The following is a 26,484-nucleotide window of genomic DNA, read 5'->3' as shown; positions in this document are numbered from 1 at the left end:
CGCACTGCGCATGCGGGAAGATGGCGGGCCTGGAGTCCTGAGAACCGTGGGTCGCCCTGCTCTCCTCCGGCCTGCTCCGTAGCTCCCCAGGTCGTGGGGCAGTGGCGCGTTCGTCCGCGGGCCGGCGTAGGCAGCGGCGCCTCCGAGCAAGCTGCAGGCCCGGTTCGTGCTCGGCCTCCGGGAACCGGCGCGTTGGGGGGCGGCGCCCGGCCGGAGCGGGAGAAGGCGGGAGAGCTCGCGGGGTGCGAGGCGAGGGGCGGCCGGCTGGGCAGCATGAGTCAGCAGCGGCCGGCGCGGAAACTGCCCAGCCTGCTGGTGGACCCGGCGGAGGAGACGGTGCGCCGCCGGTGCCGCGACCCCATCAACGTGGAGGGCCTGCTGGTAAGCCCCCGGGGGTGGCTCGTGCCCGGGGCGCCAGGGGCCCTGGCGCGGCGCGGGGTGGGGCGGGGGCGGGTCCCAGGCCCGGCCGCCTGCTCTCGTTTCGCGGGGAAGCCGGACCCACAGTCGTCTGGGTCGTGAGTTCCCTCTGGGCCGGGTTCCTGGCTGCTCGTCGGTCTCCCCGGCTCTCCCGCAGGCTGGTCGGTCATTCACGTGAACTCTCTCGCCTTCCCATTCAACACTTGCTCCCAAACGTGTCGTCAGTCTTACTGGCTGTTACCTCGGGGCTGCGCAGCGCTGTTGGAGAATATTGCCCAGCATCGCGTTGTAAAGCCCTGTTTTTCTACCAGCACTGGATCCTTGCTATATTTCTGCAACGTGTTTGGTTTTTTTTTCTTCCTTCTCCTCTCCCAGTCTCTTAACTGCGGCCATTTAAAACCTTGTGCACACTACGTTTCCCACCCCGCAGCTGCCCATTCAGCAAATTAAGGAAGCTTGTGCTCCCTCCCTGCGTAAGGTTAATTTTCTCTATTCTTGCTCTAGGCTACAAGCAGTATATTATCCTTGGTTCTCAGAGGCGTTGATGAATTCATCATTTTCTGTTTCTCCCCGTGTTTTCAACTTCTCTGCTTGTTTCTTCCCGTAATGACTAAATGTTTGCTGAAGTTAATATTAAGCCCAATCCCCATGGTGACTCAGTCCTCAAAAATAGTTTGTGAGCATAGTCTCATTTAATTCTTCACAGCAGTCCCGAGACATTACTATTCTTGCTCTCTGTTTGTCAAAATAGACTTGGAGATGTTAAGCGACTTGCCAGTGATTAGATCGTGCCTGGGAAAGCCTGGATTTAACCTCACCATGTCCGACCCGTGATGATGAATTCTTGACTACGTACTTAAACTGCGTCCTAAATATTTCCCCATCTCAAAAGAGACTTCCTTTCATTGTAGTTGCCCTTTCACCTACTGTATCTTCCCTCCAAACTTTTCCAAAAAACTGTTTGGATTCCCTGTGTCCACTGCTCACTGTTATTACCACCGGGGAGGGGGTGCTCTGCCCTGAGCACAGCTCTAAGACTGTTCTAACCAAGGTTGCCAACAACCTTGTCAGTTCCAGCAGATGTCTGACTCCTTATCTCTGTAGTTTTGACACGACCAACGGATGTCTTGCTTTTGTTGGAAACTCTCTTTGAGTCGCTTCTTTGATGCAACCTGCTCGCGGTGCTCCAGATGTAGTCATCTGGTCTCTCCTGTGCTCCCCTGCAAACTCCTCTTCTTTTCCACGTTCCTTACATGCCCGTGTTATTTGGGGTTTTCTTCTACCCTCCCTACGCATTCATTCTTCGTGTGGGACGTCATTCACCCCTCCTAGGATTGCTGGTCCATTCTTTATTACCATCTCTATTGCTGGGTCTCCCCTTTGAGAATTTGATACAAGCCCTGAACTCTCCCCATCGAAAGACCACTTAATTTCGTATTTAATAGCAGAAGATACACACATCCCTTGAAGTCTTAGATATTCTTATCTACTTTGGTAGTTTCGGTTGCCGCATCCTAATGACTCCCAAATCTATCAATTCAGCTCAGAGTTTTCCAACTGTCTACTCGACGGCTCTACTTAGATTTCAAACTCCTATCCAGCGTTGAATTCATGATCATCTTGGCCTAAGCAGGCAACAACGTTGCTGTGTCGCATCTTCATAAATGGTGCCACACCCACCGTATTGTCCAAACTAGCATCTTTTAGGCATCATCCTTGCCTTTTCCCTTTTCCAAACTGACCCCCTCTCCCCTCCCGATCTAATGAAACTAATCAGCAGTAGTTGCCGCCTGTACCCATCTATCTTTAAGATTGTTGCAATGTTTTCCTGCTTCTGGTCTAGCCCCCCAGACTTTTCTATATGTTCTCCACACAGTAACCGTCTATAATGGTCTTTAAAGCATGCTTCTGATCATGTTGTTTGGCCTAATCAATCATGGTTCCCTAGTGCTCTCAGAATAGAGTAGAAACTTCTTAATATAATAAAGTTCCTGGTGTCATCTTCTTTGAACTGCTGGTAGTTACTAGATTTCCAAATTTCCGTATTCTTTTGGATTCCTACATGTACATACTCCCCCTTCCAAAACTTACTTTTTCTTGTTACCTGCCCTGGTTTTCAGGTCTAGATGTAGAGGTCCCTGGTCTGAAGCCTTTCCTGATGTCTCAAGACTAGGTTAGGCACTCCTTTTGTGCTCCTAAAGCACCCTGTGCCTACCCTGTCTTTGCAAAGTATGGCTCTTAGGTCCCTGAGTTCAGTGACTGTGTCCATTTCATACACAGCGGTGTGGTGCCTCTCACAAAAGGATTTGGTAAATAGTTCTTGGATGGATGAAGTAGGTACTTAAATGTTTGAATGTGTGCTTATTTTTCTGATTGTAAACTACCTCATTGTTTTTTAACTGCCTAGTGACTGGAAGTATTTAACAAACTATATAGCTGTGCAAAAATTAGTTATTATGTATCTGAGTGATGTTCCCCAGGTAAATGGCTTGAAAACTGTCGGAATTTAGAGAAGGGAGAAGGTAGGGTTGGTTGGAGGTGGAACTTAGTCTGCACATTGAAAAGTAAGGGAAAATCGAACGAGTGAGGTGAATGCAAACCCCTTGTTTAATGGTCTGTTTCCCAAGAGCTCTTAAAGGAGTAGGGCTCCCCCAAATAGGCAATCGGTACAAAGAGGCATCTGTATAGAGAAATTCTTAACCAATTTAGAGGCAATGCTTAAGATTTTAGTCCCTAAAATGACCTTTTCTCTTTTCTTTGTCCTTTGCGATCTCAAATTATGATTTCCTGCGTAGTCTTCAGATGTGGGACTTGAAGTACTGGTAAAACAGCCTCGGATGTTCTGACTTGCCTGTCAGGAGCTCCCGGTTCCTAGAGAGCTGTGTGCACCCAGGTCGGTCGCGCTGATCTTTCAAGTTTGGCGGCCTCTGCCTTCTCCATTCGCTTCCCAGGCTGGGTATTCAGTCAACAAATGGGGCACAGAAACTGTGTGAGGATTGAAAGGGAAAGTTCTTGGGATGTGACTACCACTGAGCTGTCCCCAGTCATCCCTCAGGGAGATTACCCGAGAGTGAGCTCTCAGAGAGACTTCCTTAGAGGAACGGAGACGTGGTTCAGCCCACGGTGGGGCAGAACCGGAAGCCGCCGTCTGTGCTGTGGCCTGGGCAGCTTCGTCCCGCAGGGATGGGAGGACTGCCACCGTAAGGACGCTGGAAAGGTCCAGAGTAAGTGCCCTGCACAGGAACCACTTTGCAAAGGCTCCCGCTGGCCTAATCTGGGACACTCTGAGCCTTACAAGAACAGGTTTTCTGCTCACAGAATAAAAGAAGAATCCAGTTCCTGAAACCCAGCTCAGTCCTGCTTCTCCGGGTCTCCAGGCCAGGGAAACTAAAAAGACCGTCGTCCGACCCTCCTCCCTCCACACCCAGCCCACACTGCTGGGACAGACCGGGTAGCTGCCGCAGACCTTCCTGTTCCCAGGGGAGGAGACGGGAGTCACAGGGGAAGGTAACTGGTCCAGAGCAATTCTGAAAGTCAGCTTGGGAAACGTTAGGAATTTCTTGGTTAGGTTCCAGGGCCTGGGAGCAATTCTCTCTGCTCCCACCCAGCTCGACTCTCTGGGCTGTTGGTTCCACTGTGTGTGTCTTCCTTTCTTCCTCATGAAAGGAGATGCCTATTTGTAACAGAGTGACTTTTTCGGCCTGCTTCCTGGCAGTAGAATTTGGGGTGTTGAGTCACCTCTTTTCGATTTAAACATTCTGTGTCCCTTTTAGTCCAAGCTGACGGTATTTTCACTGATACGGTTCTCTCAGACACAGTGTGGACCTCCTGTGAATCCTGTTGTGGCTCACCCAGCGGAAACAAGTCCCACCTTTCTTCAGGATAAACCCTCCTCTAGCTCGAGCTCCTGCTCGAATGGCTGATGGACGGTGCCCCAGACCTTCCGAGAGGCCCCGGCTTCGATCTGGAGGATCTGTGGGGCTCATCCTTCATCTCCGTCAAGGCCTTTTATGTGACTGTGCAGTGCTGTGAGGCGCCCGCTTTGATCTACTGGGTGTCTTACCCCCAAGCTGTGCAGTCACACCCTCACCTTCTTCTTTATGCCTTTGATTTGGTCTTTCTCAGAAGTCATTTCTTACTCTGAGCTTCTGGAGAAGCTGAGAATTTTTAAAGGCTTTAAGTCCTGGCTCCTTTTCGTTTAACGGTCCTTTCCTCGATTTCTCTCTCTCTCATTCTATGTGCTGCAGGGAGAGACAGGTGCCAGATTTGCCTATGTTGTAGGGAAATCTCAGATTACCCGCACCCGTTAGCATCTGCTTCCGCGGAAGTGCGGTGGACGGTGAGCGTCCCGTCTTCGCGTAACAACCAAGGTCTCCCTTCCGGCGTCTGACGGCGCGGTCCTCGCCTCCTTTGGAACCTTCACCGCGGCGCCCAGGGTTCTGCCGACAGTTTCTTTCAAAACTGTTCAGTTTGAACAGACTTTGGTGACTGTACGGTGGCCGTGTAAGAGAATATCCTTGAGATACACATGGGGTTGTCTAAGGGTCTGCACTTTGGTCCCAGTTGATTCAAGGAACAAAATCGTGTGTCCACAGAGGAAAAAGTGGTGAAGCAAATGTAGTAAAACGTGAACACCTGGGGGATTTGGATAAAGGGTATGTAGCAATTCTTCTGCATCTTTTATGAAGGCTGAGATTATTTCAACAGAAAAAGAAAACGGGTGTCCCTGAGAGGAGCTTGGACAGTCCCCTGTTGAGAGGGGCTCAGTTGTTCCTGACCTTGAGGGGGAGCCCCCTCCACTCCAGCCCTGTTTCCGTTCCCGGGTCCGCACAAGAGAGTAGAGCGTCGCCGGTCTCCGTCCGGGGCCGAGGCGCACTGCTCTGCACCGAGGGACTCCAGTAACGCGGGGTCAAGTGCAGGGGTGGCATTTCAGTTCTTTTTTTTTTTTTTTTTTTTTTTTTTTTAAATAGCTCACTAACTTTCTGTGAGGTAAACGTTCATGCTGATTTTAAAGCCACTTCAAAAGGAGTCCTATCAAGTCCCTTCTACTCCCAGAAAAGCTCCTGGCCTCCTTACTGAAGACCGTTGACCAAAGTTGGAGTAGCTGCTGGGGTAGCCAGGTGACACATGTTGTATTAGGAAACAGCAAAGGGCACCCCAGCATCTCTCAGGGATCTGTATTAATGGGGTGCAGAAGAGCATGTCTTCACCCTGTGTCCCCGTGTCTTACATACTCACTGTCTCAGGGCTCTGAGTTACTTACCAGTTGAAGTCCCCTGTGACGAGGTACCCTTTCAAGTTCAGATGTTAGCAAACATTTGCCAAGTGCTCACATGTGCCAGGCACTGTTCCGCTTCAAAACGCAGAAGGGTAATAGTGTCTTAGGCGCGCCGAGGATTTCACAGTTTACGGGATTTCCTTTAATCTTCACAGCAGCTTGGAAAACGGACAATAAAATTCCATCAACACGCTGCGTTTCAGATAAAGACTGGCATCTCTCAGTGTCTACGAAGTCATGTGACTGGTAGTCCTGAAGCCAGTCTTAAGCCAAGAACTATTTTGAATGTGAAGGGGATGAACGTGTCGTCACTGTGGACGCTTTGGAAGTCTCCGAAATTGTACACCTGTCGGGTCTATACATCTAGGATGTCTGCCCCAAGGGGCTATGATACTGTTGTGATTCCTCCAAGGTAAAGAGATCGTGTTTTCATAGTCAAAAGGAAGAAACAATGGCTGCCGTTGGAGTCTGCTCTCCTGCAGGTCTCGGCGTAGACCAGGTGGTGCCGCTGCACGTGTGGTGAGGAAAGCTGTCCTTGCTCCCGCTGCTGTGCCCGACTGAGGCATTATCCCTGTGCCAGCCTGGGAACGGCAGCCGTCTCGATAAGAGGACGAGAGAGAAGGGAGCAGAGAAGAGGCCCTTCTGAAATCTGTGGCAAGCAGATACCGAGAGAGCCAATTAGGATGCCGTCAAGTACTCGTACTCGTACGTAGGCCTTGGCCTTGCTACTCTCAGTTAAGAGCAGCAGTCTATTTGTAGCACGGCACCCGCGAGCGCAGTGGCGTTAACCCTTTCTGTGTTTCCTGCGTACTCTCTTAGGAATGTAGAAGAGTTTAGGGTGTTTGTTTATATGTTGCAAAGCAGTGTGATGAAGACGGGTTATTTGTCGTTTAAGAATCTTGCCACGATCAACGCTGTCTCGTACACTTTTAGCAGAAGGGTTAAATGTAAAAATAGCAATGACTGTGGGTCACATTCATCTGTGTCCTTTACTAGGACTGCCCGTCAGCGTTTCAGCGGTGGGCACCGTGTTTGCAAATCACTGCTGTTGTTTAGCAGGGCTCGTCAGGCCCAGGCCCGCCCCCGAGACGGGCCTTCCCAACTCTGGTTTTGCACAGCCCAGCAGGTCTGCGTTTTCCCTGAAATCCTGACAGCTGAGTTCATCTTCTAGCAGAATTCTCTGTCAGTAGAGTTAGTCCATACGAGGTTCACTTGCTGGTAGATGCTATAATCTTGTCCTAAATGGCAGGGAGATCGTCGTGGCAAAGATTGGTGCTTAATGCTGAGGCAGACAAAGAGCTTCTAAGCCGTCCGTCCACCTTGCCTTTAGGCTTCCTCACCCCCCAGTCTTTTTGCTGTGTTGCCACCGTACTTCCATCCCTACACCGTGAGCTGGGGTATGTCACGTTCTCATTCAGAAATCTGCCGGGCGTCCTCACTGCCGTGACTCCTTAGCACACACTCCTTAGCGTGACTTCCGTGTCTGTGTCGAGGGTGGTTCCGCCTGCCCTTCCGACTTCCGTGTCAAGTCAGTCTTGCACCAGCCACACGGGTCGGTGTGCAAAAGGTGCCATGCGATTTGTATTTTCGTACTTTGGGTTCATTTCATTTCTTGCACTAGGAATCAATCCTATCTTTTCCCTCCTTCGTGAAGCTCCCACAGGTTCAGGCAAAATCTGGCTTGTCCTTCAAGGCCCAGCTGGGGATCCCCTTCCTTGTGAATGCTTCTCTGATCTCCCTCTCCGGGTGCATCCACAGTATTCCTGTTGATTCTTCTCTTATCCCAGTTTTGCTACAGCCAGTTTGGGGGCGAGTTTTTTCACTTGACAAGAGCCGACCCTGATCACGGCCTGTCTGGAGGCTCCTCTCGTCATTGTAGTTTGTTGTAAGCATGAGGCTAATACAGGTTTTTGTTTACATGGCTTTATCTAAATGTTTTATTTTTTTGCAAAAACAGTTTCTAAGCGCGTGGCAAATGTTTTACTAGCAGTTTACGTAAACTTTCATAGCTTCTAGACACCTGATAAGATGATAGTCATTGGTAGCAGAACTAGTACTCATTTCCTGGTTGTTTGAAGAATTTAAAAGAAGCGGCTTTTTTAATTAGTCTAACACCAAGGTTTCTAGTTATGTGGCATACGTTGTTTTCCATTATTAGAAACGCTGCTAGGGGCACCTGGGTGACTCATTTGGTTGAGCGTTCAACTCTTAATTTTGGCTCGGGTCGTGATCCCAGGGCCATGGGATTGAGCCCCCAAGTCGGGCTCCAAGCTAAGCATGGAGCCTGCTTGGGATTCTGTCTCTCTCCCTCTCTCTCTGCCCCTCCCATGCGTGCGTGCTCACTCTCTCTCAAAATAAATAAACTAAAAAAATAAATAAATAAATAATTTTTAATTAAAGAAATAAATGCTGTTTTTACATTAATTATAGTGGAAATGCATGGCCACCTGTGAAAGCTTGTGAGCAAATTTTTTAGAGCCGCTTACACTTAGATAGCAAGGGGTGAGCATTGCCTGGTTTAGACCTATTCTGCACCTCTGCCGAGCTTTCCAGCATCAGAGACAGTGTCCTAATCATCTTCGTATTCCTTTTTATTCTCAGTACCTGATACAGATGCTAGAGTAATGCCTATTCAGTAATAATTTCTCATTCGTATTTCTCCTCCACCCGTTCTGTAACCACTTAACGTCCATACTTACCGAAGCCCGTGCAGCGTTAGAAGCTTAACTCCATGAACCCTGCCAGTCATGAGTACAGTTAGGGTGGTGACAGCTTAGAAGAAAGAGTGCTTTTCTCGCATCCAAATTATCACCCCAGGGAGAATAAAAACCTCTATATTTTCCAGTAAATGCTGTTCATTTGCATTTTTTTCATTCGCATCATTGTTTTTAAATTACTAATTTACATTTCTGTGTTTTCCTTTTTCCAGCCATCAAAAATAAGGATTAACTTAGAAGATAATGTACAGTATGTGTCCATGAGAAGTAAGTTGATTCCTAAATAGGTTTTAGGTTTTGTAGTTTGAACTTCATATGGTTTAAATGATTTATTTTAAATGTACATAAGTTGATTCAAAACTGAAAATGTATTTGTACATTGATTTTCAGCAAACACTTGTGAGGTTGTGGGCTGAGTAGTGTAAACAAATGTGAGTTTATTCTTTGCTGCTTAGGGAAATGCATTTTAAAAATGGAATGGTCCGGGGTGCCTGGGTGGCTCAGTGGGTTGAGCGTCCAACTCTTGATTTCAGCTCAGGTCATGATCTCACAGTTCATAAGATCGAACCCAGCATCGGGCTCTGTGCTGACGGTGTGGATCCTGCTTGGGATTCTCTGTCTCTTGTCTCTCTCTGCGCCTCCCCTGCATACATATGCTCTGAATGAATGAATGGTCTATGTTTAAGGGTGTTTTCTCGAAGTTCTGTGAGAGCGATTACGTGTTGCTGTCAGCAGAATTGAAGGCCATTGACCACAGTCAGGAGAACCAGTCTTTTGCCCTCCAGATTCCTGGGACTCCCTTTGCTGTCTCCCCCCTCTGCCACGGACCAGGGCGCGGAGTCGGTTAAAGGAGGCGAAGTGCCCATTGCTCTAGTTCCCTATCCTTCTGGAAATTATAACCGTAGAACGCCCCACCCCTGATTTTCTCTTAATTTTGGTCCTAACCGCGATGGATGGACAGTGCATAGATCCCAGATAAATCTTAGTATCAGCCCTAATTTCTCCTCGGCCCCTGCCACAATCTCACCTGTAGTTGGTCCGTTTTACCTGTGAAGCGTGTCCTCCGTCCGGCCCACAGCACCATCTCACGGTGACATCTAACACATGTCGAGCTCGTACGGTACGAGCTGTGTTAAGCTCTTTGCATGGATTATCACTACAACCCTTTAAAATGTAAGCGTGGATTGTTTTTCATTTTTTATAGTTGAGTAAACTGAGGCCCAGAGAGGTCAAAGGACTTGCTCAGTTGGGATTCAATTCCCCACCTCTCTGACTTCACCTCTAGTTGTAAGCACGGGGCTAGACCCCTGCTTCTAGTGTAGACTCTCCGTCTCTCCCTGCCTGATGTGGTGGGATAGCCTCCTGAGTAGGTTGTCTGCCCATAGGCTCTTCCACGCTGCTGCCGGTGTGATTTTCCTAACACAGAAATGGGATCGGGACCTCCCTCAACCGGAATTCTTCCACGATGTTCTGTTACATACAGAGAAAACTCCGACTCCTCGTGTATTTCATTTTACTTATTTGTGTTAAATTTATAAGCCACCTCAGATCCTTAAGAGGAGCGAGGCCGTGGAGAGCAGCCAGGTGGAAAGACGGGGCCCTTGCACGTTGTCTCTTGCCCCACGGGTGGCCTGGGCCTCCAGCTGCCGCCCTCACCCATCGCTGAAGCTCTGCCTGCTGGGGGTTCCCTACATACACCTGTCCTCAGACACAGCTCTGTCTTTCCACGTGCTGTTTCCTCTGTCTCATTAAGCCCCTTGCCCTCTGTCAAGAGGGGAGACACCCTCCTCTTCACGTTCGTGTCCTCTGCCCACACACCCCCTTCGTAAGGACTTCCTTCCTTCCCGTGCCGGTTTGGTTTCGTCTCGTCTTCTCAGGCAGCTTGGACACCTCTCTTAGCACGGACCTCAGGGCATTGTGATCGAGTTCCTTAATAGACTAGGGAACATCTTCAGTTTGAAGACCTTTTTAAGTCATGTTTATGTTCTTTCAGCAGCTATCATATTCTAGGTTTTCAGTTAACATCTGTTCTCTCTAAAGTGACTAACATGGTGGCAGTGTACTTATCCTGAGCTTGTAAGACCATGTTTTGTTAGTAATGAGGGTGATTAGATTTATGCTTTCTGAAGTTAGAATTTCTCGAGCGCCTGGATGGCTCAGTTAGCCAAGCAGCCGACTCTTGATTTGGGCTCAGGTCACGATCTCACAGTCGTGGGATCGAGCCCCGTATTGGGCTTTGCACTGAACACGGAGCCTCCTTGGGATTCTCTCTCTCCCTCTCCCCACCTCTCCCCACCTCTCCCCAACTCGTGCTTGTTCGCTGCCTCTCAGAACAAATAAATCAACATTTAAAAAAACCCTAATAAAGTTAGAATTTCTCTTTTGTAGTCTTCAATGGGTTTTGGTAGAATTATGACTTCTAATTTAAATGAAATTTTCATTCCTCCCTAATCCCATTTAATCCGAAGTGTAGAAGTGGTCTCCACAGAGAAGACATGTGTATTATAAAATACATACTTGTGTTCTTGGAGTAACCACCAACAGCCTTTAAACTGAATGTGACATTGTAGAGATTCTGAACACGGGAATTTCCGATTGAAGATAGCATGAATATTTCTTCTGAAGCGTACCGGTCATTGTATGCTGTGAAAGTAGCAGAAAGGAGAGATCGTATTCTCCACCCCCAAAGGGCAGCTCCATGATTCCTGAAACTATTTACTCTGCACACCAAACTATTAAGAACTTGTTTTTTAGTATCAAATTAGGGAAAGATGAAAGGAACGTAATGCTCAGTGCTGAGGCCCTCGTGCACTGTGTGAAATCGGTAGGCTAGCAGGCGTAACAGCACATGTTCACACGCCTCAAAGTACCCTTTTACCCATCAGTTCCAAACCGCAGAACTTACCGGAAGGAGACAAAGATGCAGACAGAAATTTAGCTGCAGGGAGATTTATTGAAGTATTGGGCAAAACAGCAAAGTTGGAGACAGTTGGAATTTCCAGTATCGGAGTAAGTGTAGCAAATACTCCATGAAGTGAACTATCACGCAGCCCTTCAGAATAACGTTGAAATACATTTGTTGACAAGCGACGAGGTTCACAATGTTGAGTTAAAACACCATGCTAGAGGATAGTCTGTTCTTTTGTTTTTAAAAGTCATGTATACATATTGACAGATAGGTGTATGTCTGTGTGTGGAGGGGGCCGGGCATGTATGAAAAACCAAAATCACAGTAGGTGAGGGATGGAGGGAATTAAAGACATTTTCCCCCCTTTATTTGCTTATCTGTTAACATAGGCTAGTGAATATTTAAAAATGGAATAATAATCAGTTTGAAGACTTTTGCTTTTCCTCAAGATATGTCTTAATTGTTCTAATGGAAGACCAGTTTGAGCTCTTACAGAAACTTCCATCAGGGTTACACTGACACGTACAGGAACATTTTAAATATTAAAAGAGAAAAAGCCAAGCCTCTGCCTTTGCTTTTATAAAGAACGTCTTGGGGCGCCCGGGTGGCTCAGTCGGTTAAGCATCCATCTCTTAATCTCGGCTCGGCTCACGATCTCACAGTTTGAGTTCGAGCCCCGTGTTGGGTTCTGCGCTCACAGTGCAGAGCCTGCTTGGGATTTTCTCTCTCTCTCCCCTCCGCCATACCGCTCCCCTGCTCGTGCCCTCTCTCTCTCTCTCTCAAAATAAACTTAAAAAAATTCTAATCCTGTTCCCAAGAGTGGTGTAGGTACAAATGCAAACTCTCCGCTTTATGTTTGAGAAGAGGCCGCAGACCCCTACAGATTCCCGTGTCCAGAAGACCTGTCTCCATATTTCAGATACTCTGTTAAGTCTAAAGCATTTGCTTACTTGGCATAGGCTGATACATTTTGATCTGGTGTGAGAAATCTAGTTCATAAAAATCAGCTATGATGTGTTCAGTGTGTAGAATTTCGATGGGTGTCTATGCTTACTGAGGAGATAAATTATTTTTTTTTTTAATGAGCTGAGAAAGAAATGCTATAGAGAATTTTACAAATTTGTTTGTTTTGTTTCCCAGAAGCTCTAAAAGTGAAGAGACCTCGTTTTGATGTATCTCTGGTTTATTTAACTCGAAAATTTATGGATCTTGTCAGATCGGCTCCTGGGGGGATTCTCGACTTAAACAAGGTCGCCACGAAACTGGGGGTGCGGAAACGAAGAGTATATGACATCACCAATGTCTTAGATGGAATCGATCTGGTTGAAAAAAAGTCTAAGAACCATATTCGATGGATGTGAGTTGGTTTTGAACTTTTCATGCTTTTTTTTTTTTTTCCTTCTCCTTAAGTGACAATACCCAGGTTTGAAACAAACTAGTATTTGTAGTGTTTTGACAGGACAAAACAAAGTAAGATATGGCTTCTTGCTAGAAAAAGATTCTATAAAAATTTTGTTCATTTGTTGTCGCACAAGGTACAGAAGTATTTTTTTTCCTACTTAGGACTGAATAAAAGCCATAGATCTAGGATATCATTCTGGTGTTATGGAAAAGTTAAATGGAATAATAATCGGTTTTAAGACTTGCTTTTCAAGATCATAAGAAGGTCTTAAACATCTGATTGTTTAGGAAATTTTTTTCCAATTGGTTATTGCTATCAGGAAGAAATTCGCTAAGGTCATCGTAAGACAATGTAATGTAATAAACGCTTAGAGGCTTCCTGCTCCAAGAGTTGTAATTCATTTGTTCTGGGGGAAGGTGGGAATCTCATCTTCCTTCTTAATTACCCCAGGTGGTTATGAGTCTGATAGACTATGGATCCACACTGTCCTGAATGTAAAAATAAAAATCAGTGGACCATAAAAGGCAATTGCTAGAGACTTTATTTTTGATGAGGAAGATCCCATGGAGAAAAAGCCTATGGCATAGACGTAGATACACACATGGGTGTGTGTGTGCATACGTGCACGAGAAGAAAGCTGTAATACACATGTGGATGTGGATGTGTGTGTGCATGAGAAGAAAGCTGTTAATACTTCTGACAGGCAAATATTTTGGAAGAGTAAGAAACAGTTCCAGCTTCGAAGTGCACATAAATACATTTCATTTCAGGCAATGACAGATGTCCCAACGAAGATCATGAAATGGTTTTAAATAATGAACTTTGCTGATAGAGGAAAGGGGTTCGTAAAGGAAGTTATTTTTTTCAGCAATACAGAAATGCAGATTGAATTCTAATCTGAACGTGTTTGCTAAATAACATTAATAACACCTTAGGGGTTAATATCAGATTGCATTCCGAATCGCTAATTGCAATCAGATTTGAAAAGTAGCAAGCAAAAGGTAAAGTAGTAACAGCCTTTTTCCTCATTATTTTTCATGAAGAAGAAAAACAATGAGTATCCGTTGCTCGGGTCAGATCATAACCACTGCGATAAGGTAGACAGTAATAACTAAAGAAAATACATCTTTTAAGAATAATGCATACAATCTTATATTCAGCTCGAACCAGATAGAAGATGCACATTAGGGAGAATCCTCAATTTTATCAGAGGAGCTGTCATTTTAGTCAGAACCCCTTGTTTGTCATCAGGGGACTAAAAGATCGCAACTTCTCAAAAGTCCTGCTGTCAGTGCTAGAGCTGGGACCTAACCTGGGTCTCGTTGACTCTCGGGTGGTGCTCGGTGTGCTTCGTCCGCTTTGCCCGCCACTCAGTCTCCGTAGAGTTCTGACAGTCCCTTGGGTCTCCTCAGATCCCTGTGTAAGAGACCAGAACGGGGACAGAAAGCAGTGTAGCTCCACGAAGAATAATGGTTGTCTGGAATACAGCGAGGTCAGGAGTGAAGCAAAGTAGCTAGTTTTGTCTGTCGCTTTGGGAAATGCCTGATGTCAACATCGGGAGAAGTTCCAATAGCCTAACTTGTGTCTTCATCTCCTGGAGGTGACTCACAGGGAGTTTTTTGTTTGTTTTTGTCTTGTCATTATTATTATCATTTTAAATACCTTTCTCTTAAAGAGGGTCTGACCTTAGCAATTTTGGGGCGGTGCCTCAACAGAAGAAGCTGCAGGAGGAGCTTTCTGACTTATCAGCAATGGAAGATGCTTTGGACGAGCTGATTAAGGACTGTGCCCAGCAGTTGTTCGAGTTAACAGATGACAAAGAAAACGAAAGATATCCTTTAACTCTGTCCTTTTAAAAAAAAAAAAAAATTCCCCTTCCAAGGCAGAGGTTATTTTAAATAGTAGGGTCAGCCTGGGAATTTAATTCATATACTCAGGATACAAAATGAGACCTTTAGAAATTTGGAAGTAACCAAAGAGTTAGGAATATAGCCTCAAACATACACAGAATATTGCCTTTTCCTCTTTTGTGTGGCATTTGTTCAGGTCAAATGCTACATTGAGACCGTGTACCAAGGTTCATGTTTGCATATCAAATTAAAATAGTGACACATTCTTGCTTCGTTTTTTTAGTCAGAATGCTGTAAAGATAGCAAACTATCTTTTGTGAAATTGGCTTTTGTGAAATTCAGGTTTTCCCTAATTTGTTAACTGAGGTTTCTTTTTCTTTTTTTTAATTAACACGTATTCATTTTTGAGAGACAGAGCGCAAGTGGGGGTGGGACAGAGGGAGGGAGACACAGAATCCGAAAGAGGCTCCAGGCTCCGAGCTGTCAGCACAGAGCCCGGCGCGGGGCTCTCCCGAACTGTGAGATCATGACCTGAGCCGAAGTCGGACGAGTTCTGTCTGACTGAGCCATCCAGGCACCCCACTGAGGTTTATTTCTGAAACGATGACATCGCCATTGAAATGGCAGTGGGTGAAACGGCAGCTGCCGCTCTGGTCCACGGAGCCCAGTGTAGCTCCGTGGGACCAGCGGGGCCGACTTGTCTTTGGTGGCGGTCTTCTCGTGGGTCTCCTAGGCCCACCTACTGCTCTGTTTTCACTGCACCTTTGTGAGGCGCCACTGGTTCCCAGCTGCTTCATGCTTTGAGTTTACTCCCACTCTGCATCAGTTAAAACCTATTTTCACAGTACAGTTATCACAAGGTAAATAAATGCTGTTCCTCTACCTAATCAGAAAGTCTGTGAAGTAAGCAAAAAAAAAAAAAACAAAAAAAAACAACAACAACAAAACGTTGGGGAAATGCAGTAAGTCACTTAATTGGTAACATTTCAGCAACCCAGTAAAACAAGAAGAAAAAAATTCACATAGTGAGATGGAAGATGATTTGGGATGTGGGAAATCCCATGAGTACATGGTAGTCCCGGAACACACATTCTCCAGATTGATGCCACTTTTTTTTTTTTTTTCCTTTCTTTTTTACAGATTTTTTTCCACCTTGCATTTTTAGAGAGTCTCATCAAAATTGAGTATTTTTTCCCCAAACGTTCTCATAGTTAGATCTAGCATCGAAGAGGGAATTGGGGGCAGGGAGCAGTGAAATACCTCCACCTGAGGTTTTTGTGTGTGTGTGTGTTACGTGTATGTGGACAGTTTGTCCGGAAATTGTCACCGTAGTCACGACGGCAGGCTTTAAAGGAATTCTTTGAGCTATCCATATTGTAAAACATCTTGTAAAGTCTGAAGAATTGTTTGTGAAGTAGTAAGAGTTCTATATGAAATGATTTTCTACTAATTGCTTTCCTTAATTGTGAGTTTGTATCCCATAAAAACTACAGAGATTCTAACATGACACTTATATTCGTGTATTATCAGAGATCAGTTATCTCCTCCGTAAGTAGCATTCTGCTTAGAGACCCTTGACTGACGTTTACACTAGCGTACGTGACGTATCAAGATATTCACAGCATCCAAGCCTTCCACGAACAGATTGTTATCGCAGTGAAAGCTCCGGCAGAAACCAGATTGGATGTCCCCGCTCCCAGAGAAGTAGGTATCCCTGCATGTTTAAAAAGACCTTGTAAAGAACGGGGGCAGGTCAACTGTTCAGGCTGCTGTGTTGCAGTCGTAATATCTTCCCAAGCATCATGTGCGTGGTAGTTGCACATCTGACGTCGCTTGAGGCACTTTGCACGTTTTAGCTTGTTTTGCATAACGCAACAAAGGCAGCAGTCATGATCACGATCCTCTGACAGGGGAGGAATCTGAAGCGCAGAAAGATTAACTTTCTCATGGTCACACAGTAAGCGACAGGGCCGGCATTCAAACCCAGATGGTTTGTCTCCAGAGTGTGTTCTTGACCATTGTTCTGTCCGTGTGCTCTTCCTATACCATAACGCGCTGTAGTGCCCCTACTGTGCCACAGTATGCTATAACCTATTGTAATGCCTGCTAGAGGAATCTCCAAGAATTGGCCCCATTGCTGAAGTGCCAGATTGGGTGTCGCTCAAGGCTCTAGAAGTTCACTCTGACCAAGCTCATGAAAGACTAAAGAAAGAATAAACAGGAACGCTAAGTGGTACATTTAATTTTGTTAAAATTGTTTCTCACTGTTTATTTTTGAGAGAGAAAGACAGAGCATGAGCAGGGGAGGGGCAGAGAGAGAGGGAGACGCAGAATCCGAAGCAGGCTCCGGGCTCCGAGCCGTCAGCACAGAGCCCGACGCGGGGCTCGAACCCACGAACCGTGAGATCATGAACCGAGCCGAAGTCGGACATTTGACTGAGCCCCCCAGGCGCCCCCTAAGTGGCACATTTAATATGAAATGTAATATTGCCGTATAAATGAAAAGATGCTTATCAGCCGCCAGCTGCTTAGCACACTCTTTCCCTTGCAGGAAAGTTTATATTGAAAGATAATTGTCATCAGAAGGTTGCTTGGTAAGGATGGAATCAGGACCAAGGAAGGTGGCCATTCTTGGGACAGATCATCAAGGTCTGACAGCCTGTAGACCCATCGGTGCTCATAGTGACCACTCTGCGTTGCTATAGGGGCTTCCCTCCCTCACAGCGAAGAATGTTCTTACCACTCATCTGTCCTTTCATCCCCACCAACCACTGTCCGAGTGAGCGCCATGTTGTTACTTGACAGTCAGGGGACAGCCTTTTACCTAGTCACACTCAAATTGTGACTCCTTGGTGACGCCTCCTCATTATTTTATCTAGATCTGGATATAATCCAAGTCTCCTAAGCAACATTTGTGTTTAATAGGAGTCATTTGAGAGATGTTCAGACTTTTTTTAAATAACCACTAATCTTTCAACACATCCTTACCCGGGGACATGATAGTCCATTCGGCAGTGACTGACAGGGTTTTGGTCCCCCCCCCCCCCCCCCCCCCCCACTACGAGCTGCCTCAGGCCGTAATTGCCAGATTTTGCTGGGTTTTTTGATCCTGCCCAAGACTGAGAGTCCAGTTTGAAGGCTGAGGAGCGTGGGCCCTCTGGGCAGCCCTGCTCCGCGGTCGGGCAAGAGCGGGAGCAGTAGACAGGAGCACACTGCGTGCAGGGGAGCCCGCCGCCCGCAGAGATCCAGGGCGAGATCTGGGGAGCTGGTGCGCCAGGGTGGTTGGGCTTCAGGTCAGATCTGGCTCGCTGGCTTTGAGGCATAGTCTTATTGGGACACAGCCACCTGCCCGTTTGTTTAGATACATTGTCTCTGGCCGCTTTCAGTCTGTGATGGCAGAGTTGTGTAGTTGTGACACAGGGATCGTATGGCCCACAAGCCCCTTTACGGAAAACGTTTGTCAGCTCTGATTTGGTGGAGTAGGAAGTCCTCGGCTGGCTGCCAGTTCCGAGCAACGTCACAGTTTCTTTTGTTTAGAGATATTTTTTGAGTTGTGTGAAATAATACCGTTCAAACCAGACCTGGCCTGGCGATCTAGAGCCTGAGCATACGTGTACTTTCTCTGGCCTACATGTCTGGTACCAAGAAGCCCCTCTGATAGACCACATCTCACCGAGCCCTAGTAGGAGATCACAGTGAGGTTTGTGGGGCAGGAGGGGGCCCCGGTGTCTGTGCCAAGCCCGGGCCTCCCTGCGTGAAAGGGGAAGAGAACAGACTCTGTCACAGTTGAACCCTCTTCCGGTCAAAACAGCAAAGGAATCATGTATAACTGGAACCGTTCCTTAAGATTTTGGCATACATTGGTTCATTTCGGGGTCCTGGCACACACACAAAGATGATGATTTAGCATAACTGTCAGTAGAAGCCCCTATTTCCTGATACCTTACAGAAAAACTAACTAATCCTGAGTAAATTGAAAAATCCCAAGCCAAAAGATGTGAATAATCATAATTAATAGTCCTTTATATGCAGTACTTTTTAAACATTTGTTAAGTCACTAAGGTACGTTTTGTCAGGATGTCATTTTTTTCACATGGACGAAAGAACGGCTCTTTCAGTTAACTCAGTACCTCTCAGGGGTCAAAAAATCTGAACACACCCTTTTTATTTGAGACTACAGGGTATTTCAGATTTCTCTGTTATCCAGACACTGATCGTGGAGCCTCAGGGACCGACTCCTAGAAGGGGTCAAGTCCTTGAGTAGAGAAAAATGGGCTCTTGAGTGCTGAAGTAGTCACATCATGACTCCCATCGAGTCGCTGTTTCAGCTCCGTGAGCTGGCCGGTGGCTTATTGGCCAACACTGAAGTGACCAAAGCCACGTACGTGGTTTTCTCAAATATACGATAGAAAGGAAACCACCCGCGTTTAAATTTTCAGCAATATCCCTTGAATTGGCCACGTCCGTGGTTTTCTCAAATATACGATAGAATGAAAACCACCCTCATTTAAATTTTCAGCAACATCCCTTGAATTGAAACTTTTGCAGTTCTAGTGAGTGAAAAAATACAATCAGTGAGCAGACATCCTGACATGTCTTCTCTATGGTGTTTTATTTATATTTTACCAGGACTCTATCACAGTACACATAAGAAGCACCAAAGGACCCATCGATGTTTATTTATGTGAGGTGGAACACGATCATTCGGGTAATAAAGTGTCTGAAGGAGCGGGCCCTTCTTCATCTAAAAACAAACATCCAGAACACCCCGATAAAGGTAAGTATACCAAGCGTGCGATGAGGAAAATTGAAGATTCTGATGGCTTTTTACAAAACCATACAAAACAAATTTGTATATTTGTATAGACAAATATATATATGTGTATGTAAAAAATCATTAGAATCTTAAATTCATGTATATACATATGATTTTTAGTATATTGTTACAAATGCATATTATGACCTTACGGATATTTTTACTCTTTCTAGCCACGAAAACACGAGTTAAAGAATTACAAGGTAATTTAGACTATTAAATGACAAGGTAGTTTAGCCTGTTTCTAACAAAAATAGAGTTAGATGCTGTGCAGTTTTGATCTCGAAAACTTAGAACCTGGTCGGTCCCGTGGTGGTGCCTCCCAGCGCGGCCTCTGGGTAGAGAAGCCGTCTCCGTCCTGACAGGTGCTGGCGGGTGCACGTGCGACCTCGCTCGACTCTGGGGAGACTTACAACAGGAGCCTCTGCCATTGACAGAACGGTGTGGCTGTTGGCCAGGGCTCTTCAGGGTTCTTTTAAGCGCTTGAAGTGCGTGTTCGCTTACCTGTCCGCCTTTCAGACCCTCACTCAGGAGAATTTCTTCCGTGTTTGTTACTTTTCAGAAGAAAAGCCTCCACAACAAAGTGAAGCATTACTTGAAGTGAGCAACTGACAGCATTTGCAGATGCGTGTATGGAGTTTTGGGGAGCATCCCGTGTGGATGAGTCATGCATCGGATTCGATTCTCAGAGCAATAAATCATCCACGAAGTTCTCTGCTTCTCCGAGACAGCATCAAGGCCAGTGGTGGCTTTGAGGGGTTCACTACTTAGGTTTACTGGTAATTACGGTTTCTGCATTTGAAAACAACTCTTTTTATAATTATTCACTGCTTTTTGTCAGTGAAATAGACACCCTGCCTACTGAAATAATACTCTGAATAATACTCTTCCGTCACGGAGAGTATCCCTGAGAAAGGCGGTCGGGCCTGAAGCAGACCGTGCTTTGTGGACTCTGCCCTTCCCTTCAAGGATCATGTGTCATTATCACGCAGGAAATTGCCTTACGCGGGTTCATGTCTGCAATTAGCTCTTGGATGAGTATACACAGGCGTCTAACCGTGATGTCTCTGTATATATCTGTATAATGTTTAGATGACTTATGTAATATGTCTAAGTAAAACTTTCCACCCTTGTACAGCCAAAATAATGTATATATGGAAAGTAACAGACAAATTCTCTAGTTTCTGTGGTATCGATAACTTATTAGAATCCTCAGAATGGGGGTTAGAGGAAAGTTTCTTCCAAACTTCTACATGTAGAAGTATCATAAATATGCTAGACATTTGAACATCATGGATTTAATTAAAGTGTTTCCATATGGTTCCCAGTGCTGAAATGGAAATTTGATACTTCTTGATTTCAAGCTTCCTCCAGGGTTAGTGTGTGTGAGCCGGTTAATGCGGGCCCTGAGGCTTTAGGGGCAAGTATAGAAATACTATCAGGTAATGGCTTAATTCTTTGCAAGACATGAATTTAATCATGATGAAAATTGGAAACTATTTTAACCTTTTTGCAAGCAGATTTTGTAACGTTTCTGTATGCAGCCTCGCTTTTCAATCAAAGGGGTTTACTTTTGATGAGTTGGTTGTACCCTGCCCTCTCTCCAGCTCTAGTCCCACATTTCCAAGAACCTAGCTATTTCTACCTCATTGGGTAAATCATTTACCACTCTGTGCCTCAGTTTACTCAGTAGTTTACCATTAGACTGTGAGCTCCTTGAGGGACTTTGTCTTAATCATTGTTATACCCAGCGCCTTGCACCATGCCTGGCACATAAAAAGTGCTCAATAAATGTTTGAACAAATCACTGAGTGAGTGAGTGAGTTGTAAAATTCGTCTGAAAACACTCGTCTGTCGTACAGGATTCTTGTCGGCGTCACGCAGAGTCCTATTTTAAACTTCTCTCGCTTTCAGAGAGAGATTTGAAGCAAGTTGAAATTAAAACCGTGTAAAAAAAAAAAAAAAAGATAATTCGAGAGGAGTCACAAATCAAAATACTGAAAAATAATGCCGAGGGCTGGGATCGAGTTACCTCCGAGCTCTGCGGTGCGATTCGGCAGACGTCAGGTCGTGTGCGAAGACGGATACCGTGTGACTGGACAAGCCCATCTAACGACGGGGTGAGCCGGAGCAGAGGAGCGACCCGCGAACGCCTCTTCTTAAGAGGAGCTGCAGAATAAAAAGCCTCTCCTGAGCAGGAACGATGGGCCGGGGAGAAGGTGGTGGCCCGGGAAGCCTTGCCGACAGTCCGCCGTTCGTAACCAGCGGTTCGTTCCTTCCGTGTGAAATGTGACAACTCTTGTGCTTTACAAAGTATTCTGAGATCACGTAAGCAAAAGTCCTTTGTCTGCCAGAGGCGTGATCTAGAAATGAATCTCTCTTTGTCACTTTGTCTTCGGGTGTTTGGTCTCTAATCTTTACAACCGCCAAAGCGGGCATCCTCAGGACTGGTCCCGCGGCCCTGCCACCCACTCCCGGGCTCAGCGTCACCGCCCACCTGTCTGTGAGGACACCGCCACTTACTTTCGTGTCGCTCCTCCAGCTCAGGGCTAAAGAACCCCTGAGTGTTCGCCTACTTCCTTCGGACTGAAGTCCACACTCGTGATGTAGAAGGCCTCCCAGCCGGCCCCAGCCTACTGTCCAAAGCTTGTTACTTGTTGGACAAGCCCCCAGCCCGGACCAAATCGATCTGGTTGCTGTGCCTTTCGCCTGGGATTGTCCTCTTATCTTTCCAGAATTAGGTCTTTGTTCTGGACCTGGCTTAAACCCCTCCTTCCGCTTCCTGCCCTCGCGCCTCCGGTCACTACAGAGCATTTGGTAGCCACCCTCTTCGGTGGCTGTTAGGTTTTCCCAGCGCGTGTTAGGTGCTCTCAGAGTGGAGGACCCACACCTGACGTGTTTGTAGTTCTCGTATTTAGGTACGTTTCCGTATGTTTTGGCTGGTTGGAAAGAAAAGTGACCTGATTTCGTTCAACCTGACTCCCAGGAGTTTAAAAACAAACTCTGATTTTGCAAAAACACTGACCAACGAACTGAATTTTCGCTGGAAGAAAAAAAATTACCACTCTGTACTAATTTTGCATTTGCGTTTTGTGAACTCACAGCACATCTGCCTGATTGTCCCTCCACCTCAGCAGAGGAAGACCTTTGTGGTGTGAGCACGCCATTTTCAAGAGGGAGGCTTTAAACTTGAGTCAGTAAGGACACCTTTTGTCCCTCCCTTTGGACCCGGGGTTTGGCACCAGGGACGCATGTCACAGCTGGTGTCGAGTTGGACGCTGAAGGTCACACGAGTGAATGGTTGCGCCTCTAGAGGCTTGAGGGCCTTAAGACAAAAACAGCATTTCTCTTGGGAATATGAGTGCGAAGTCATGGCTCAAAATCTAAGAAATCTGGAGCGCCTGGGTGGCTCAGTCGGTTAAGCATCTGACTTTGGCTCAGGGCATGATCTCATGGCTGTGAGCTCGAGCCCCGTGTCAGGCGAGCACGAGAGTCCCGCTTCAGGTGAGCCCTGCTTCTCTCTCCCTCTCTTTCTCTCTCTCTCTCTCTCTCTCTCTCTCTCTCTCTCTGCCCCACGCTCACTCCCTCTCTTTCTCAAAAAAAAAAAAAAAAAAAAAAATCAGGAATCTGCTCCTTGATTATCTACTAAAATTAAAACTCGAAATCAGAATAAAGTCACATAAGTCTCTAAAAGCAAGTTGCTGGGGCGCCAGGATGGCTCAATCGGTTGAGCATCTGACTTCGGCTCAGGTCATGATCTCGAGTCCGTGAGTTCGAGCCCCACATCAGGCCCTGTGTTGACAGCTCGGAGTCTGGAGCCTGCTTCGGATTCTGTGTCTCCCTCTCTCTCTGCCCCTCCCCACTCATGCTCTGTCTCACTCTCAAAAATGAATAAATGTCTAAAAAAAATTTTTTTTAAAGCAAGTTGCCCTATTCCGGTGTTCCTGAGTTGGCTCATCCCGCTCTTGTGGGCCATGCAGCCACCAGGCCTCAGTGCTGAGGATTAAGCCGTGGCTTCTGTTCCTTGCTCTGACAGCTTCCCTGACCACTGAGGACAGACCGGCAGCTTGTTCTTCTCAGGCCCCGTTGTCCTCATAGGTGGACGGGACTGGGTGGCCCTGCAGAGGACAGGAGGTGGGGCTCAGCAGAGGAAGAAGAGTCATGCTGAGAGAAGGTGGAGAGAGTGAACAGTGAAAGGAAGCGGGAAAGAAGGAAGGCTTTTCGGGAGCACTGAGCCAGCCTCAGCGTGGACTCAGATTGGAACCCACCACTCCTGGCCTCTGCCGCCCCCCTCAGTCTCCTCTTGAGAAGAAAAGGGAGCCTTTTCTGCCAGTGAGTCTGGAAAACGGAACTGGGCGTGCAAGGCTCAGGCCCTCCTGGGTTTCCTCTTTTCCTGCCTGTGGAGGGGGCTCCTTGACTCGCCCGGATGGGGCCCTGCAGGTGTTCAGTGAGGCCGGGGAACCCCCAGCGGGGGGAGATGTCATTCCCCAGGGGACATCGGGCAAAGTATGGGAACACCTTTTTTGGTCTAGATTCAAAGTTTATGTTTCTGAAAAGTTCCAAGACTAGTGTGCAGTGGAGAGGGACATTTAAGAAAGATAAACTGCTGGTTTATTGCCATTGTTTAACCTGGTGGTTGGTTCGTGACGTTCAAGTTGTGTCTCGGTTTGAGAGGGATTGGTGGTGATAAAAGTTACCCAAAATAATGAGTCATGACGTACTTGGGCTTTGAAAGGATGCCCCAGTCCTGAAAATGCCAACTTCACTCAAGTGCAAATACATGGTTTGCATTATATGTCTCAGTCTATCCAGTTTATATCCCACGGTAGGTTTTGAGAACTGTCCCCACGACAGGCTTCAGTTCACAGAGGGACTTGCCTAGTGAACCATACCAGGCATCAAGCGCCATAAACGTAAGACAGTCACCAGCGCTCTTCACGCACCTCCTCTCTGTCGCCCTGTCTGATGGCCACTCTCCACCCTCGAGGAAATTGTCATTTTCCTAACCAGTCCCCAGACTCTGGGGCCCATCAAACTTGAGCACTCCTCTTGCTCAAGTCTGTTGCTCCCCCGACCACACACACACACACACACACACACACACACACACACGCACACTTCATTATAAATTGGGACTTGCGTTAAGCCACGTTAAGGAATTTAAGATCTGTCATTTTGATAATCAAGGGGCACCCTAAAAACTTCCGTAAGCATGAAGTCCCATGGAGGGCTTGTTCAATGCAGATTTCCACACCGGCCATCGGAGTTTCAATTCTATAGTTCTAGGTCAGGAATTGCCACCATGTTTCTCCCTCATCTCTGACACGATCAAGGGCCATGGTATGGACCTCCTTGGTTTCTTGTGTGGAACTCCGTGTCTCCTGAGCCTGGACGTCTGTGTCTTTCCCCAGGTTAGGGAAGTTTTCACCTATTATTTCCTCAAACGAGTTTTCTGCCCCCTTCTCTTCTTCTGGGACCCCCCCTGTAATGCAAATGTTTGCTCACTTAATGACGCCCGAGACACCCCTTAACCCATCCTCATTTCTAAAAATGCTTCATTTCTGCCGTTCAGCTTGGGCGCTTTCTGTGACCCTGTCTTCCAGATCACTGATCTGTGCTGCTCCCGCTAATCTGTTGACTCCCTCTAGTGTATTTTAAGTAAGCTCTATGCCCAGTGTGGGGCTTGAACTCACGACCCTGAGATCAAGAGTCACACGCTTTTCCGACGGAACCAGCCAGGTGCCCTTCTAGTGTATTTTTCATTTCAGTTATTGTATTCCTCAGCTCTGATTGGTTCCTCTCGATATGTGCTATCTTAATTGATGTTCTTGCTGAGTTCCTCCACTCCTCTCCAGTCTGGTGGGATCTTTATGAATAACCATTACCTTGAACTCTATCAGGTAGATGGCTTATCTCCATCTCGTAGGTCTTTTCTGAGGTTTTGTCATGGTCTTTTGTTTGGAGCATAATCCTCTGTCCCATTTTGCTTGACCTTCTGTGTTTGTTTTAATGAATTAGGCAGAACGACTACTTAAACTTGAAGGAATGCTCTTGTGTCTGGTCATGCACGGTGTGGACTCTGCCTGGTGACTCTGGCTGGAGCTGTGGCTGGTGTGAGTTGGGGGTCCCTGGGCGCTTTGCTCTGGGCTGCTCTGGTGGGACAGCAGGAGCTGAAGCCGGTGCAGGCTGGGATGTCCAGGGACGCTCTGTGCAGGGGGCACCCTGCTGGGGTAGCTGGGGCTGAGGCAGGCAGTGCTGGGGGATTCCATCAGTTGATTCTGAAAATAGAAGGGGAGGAGGGATGTTACTGGGAAAAGAACCCATAACAGACTTTGCATTGGAGTACCGTATTGGGATTAAATGCAGCAGCAAGTAACAGAAAAAGCCCCAAATAACAGTAACTTTAAGAAGATACAGTTTATTTCTCGCATATGGGAAGTCTGTAGCTAGTTCAGAGCTGGTATCACTGTTGAGGGGGTCATGGACTGAGGCTCCTTCCAGGTAGTTTTCTTCATGCTTGACAACTTAACCATTTATACTATGTACATGTATATATATACATAGTATAAATGGTTAGTGTGTGTGTGTGTGTGTGTGTGTATATATATATATATATATATATATATATATACTATAGTATACATCACTTATATATAAATACACTTAAGATTTTATAGATATAAATATATAAAATTTATATATTTATATAAAAATATATATTTATATGTATATATTTATATTTATAAATTTATATACTTATATATATTTATATAAAATATTCTTCATGCTTGACAACCATTTATGCTATGTATATATATATTTATAGTATAAATGGTTAATGTGTATATATATATATATATACACACCCACACTATATACTATATATGTATAGTGTGTATATATACCATAGTATACATCACATATATATAAGTACACTTAAGATTTTATATATATAAATATATAAAATTTATATATTTATATAAAAAATATATATGTATATATAAAATCTTAAGTGTATTTATGTATTTTAAGAGAAAGTGTGAGTGGGGCGGGGGGTGGGGGGGGGTCGGCAGAGAGAATCCCAAGCAGGCTCCGT

The 26,484-nt window shown here is 46.1% G+C and overlaps 1 protein-coding gene across 1 annotated transcript; it reads left to right on the top strand.

The window, feature by feature from the left end:
* Positions 1-21,192, top strand: E2F6 (E2F transcription factor 6). Its single transcript, XM_058682554.1, has 7 exons — positions 1-381; positions 8,625-8,679; positions 12,461-12,677; positions 14,398-14,554; positions 16,163-16,276; positions 19,202-19,349; positions 19,951-21,192. The coding sequence occupies exons 1-7, from the start codon at positions 274-276 to the stop codon at positions 19,998-20,000; spliced, it is 849 nt and encodes a 282-aa protein (XP_058538537.1). The 5' UTR covers positions 1-273; the 3' UTR covers positions 20,001-21,192.
* Positions 21,193-26,484: the final 5,292 nt, after the last annotated feature.

This window comes from Neofelis nebulosa, chromosome 9 (genome assembly GCF_028018385.1).
Source record: "Neofelis nebulosa isolate mNeoNeb1 chromosome 9, mNeoNeb1.pri, whole genome shotgun sequence".
Lineage (NCBI taxonomy): Eukaryota > Metazoa > Chordata > Mammalia > Carnivora > Felidae > Neofelis > Neofelis nebulosa.
Note: the sequence above shows the minus strand (reverse complement) of the source record. Positions and strands in the feature narration are given on the sequence as shown.

What these genes read in the sequence shown, in the direction of transcription:
- E2F6 (XM_058682554.1), top strand. Translation starts at nt 274, where the DNA reads ATGAGTCAGCAGCGGCCGGCGCGGAAACTGCCCAGCCTGCTGGTGGAC. An exon ending in ATGACAAAGAAAACGAAAGA is followed by an intron (nt 14,555 to 16,162) that starts TATCCTTTAACT and finishes CTGACGTTTACA; the next exon opens with CTAGCGTACGTGACGTATCA. An exon ending in ATGTCCCCGCTCCCAGAGAA is followed by an intron (nt 16,277 to 19,201) that starts GTAGGTATCCCT and finishes ATATTTTACCAG; the next exon opens with GACTCTATCACAGTACACAT.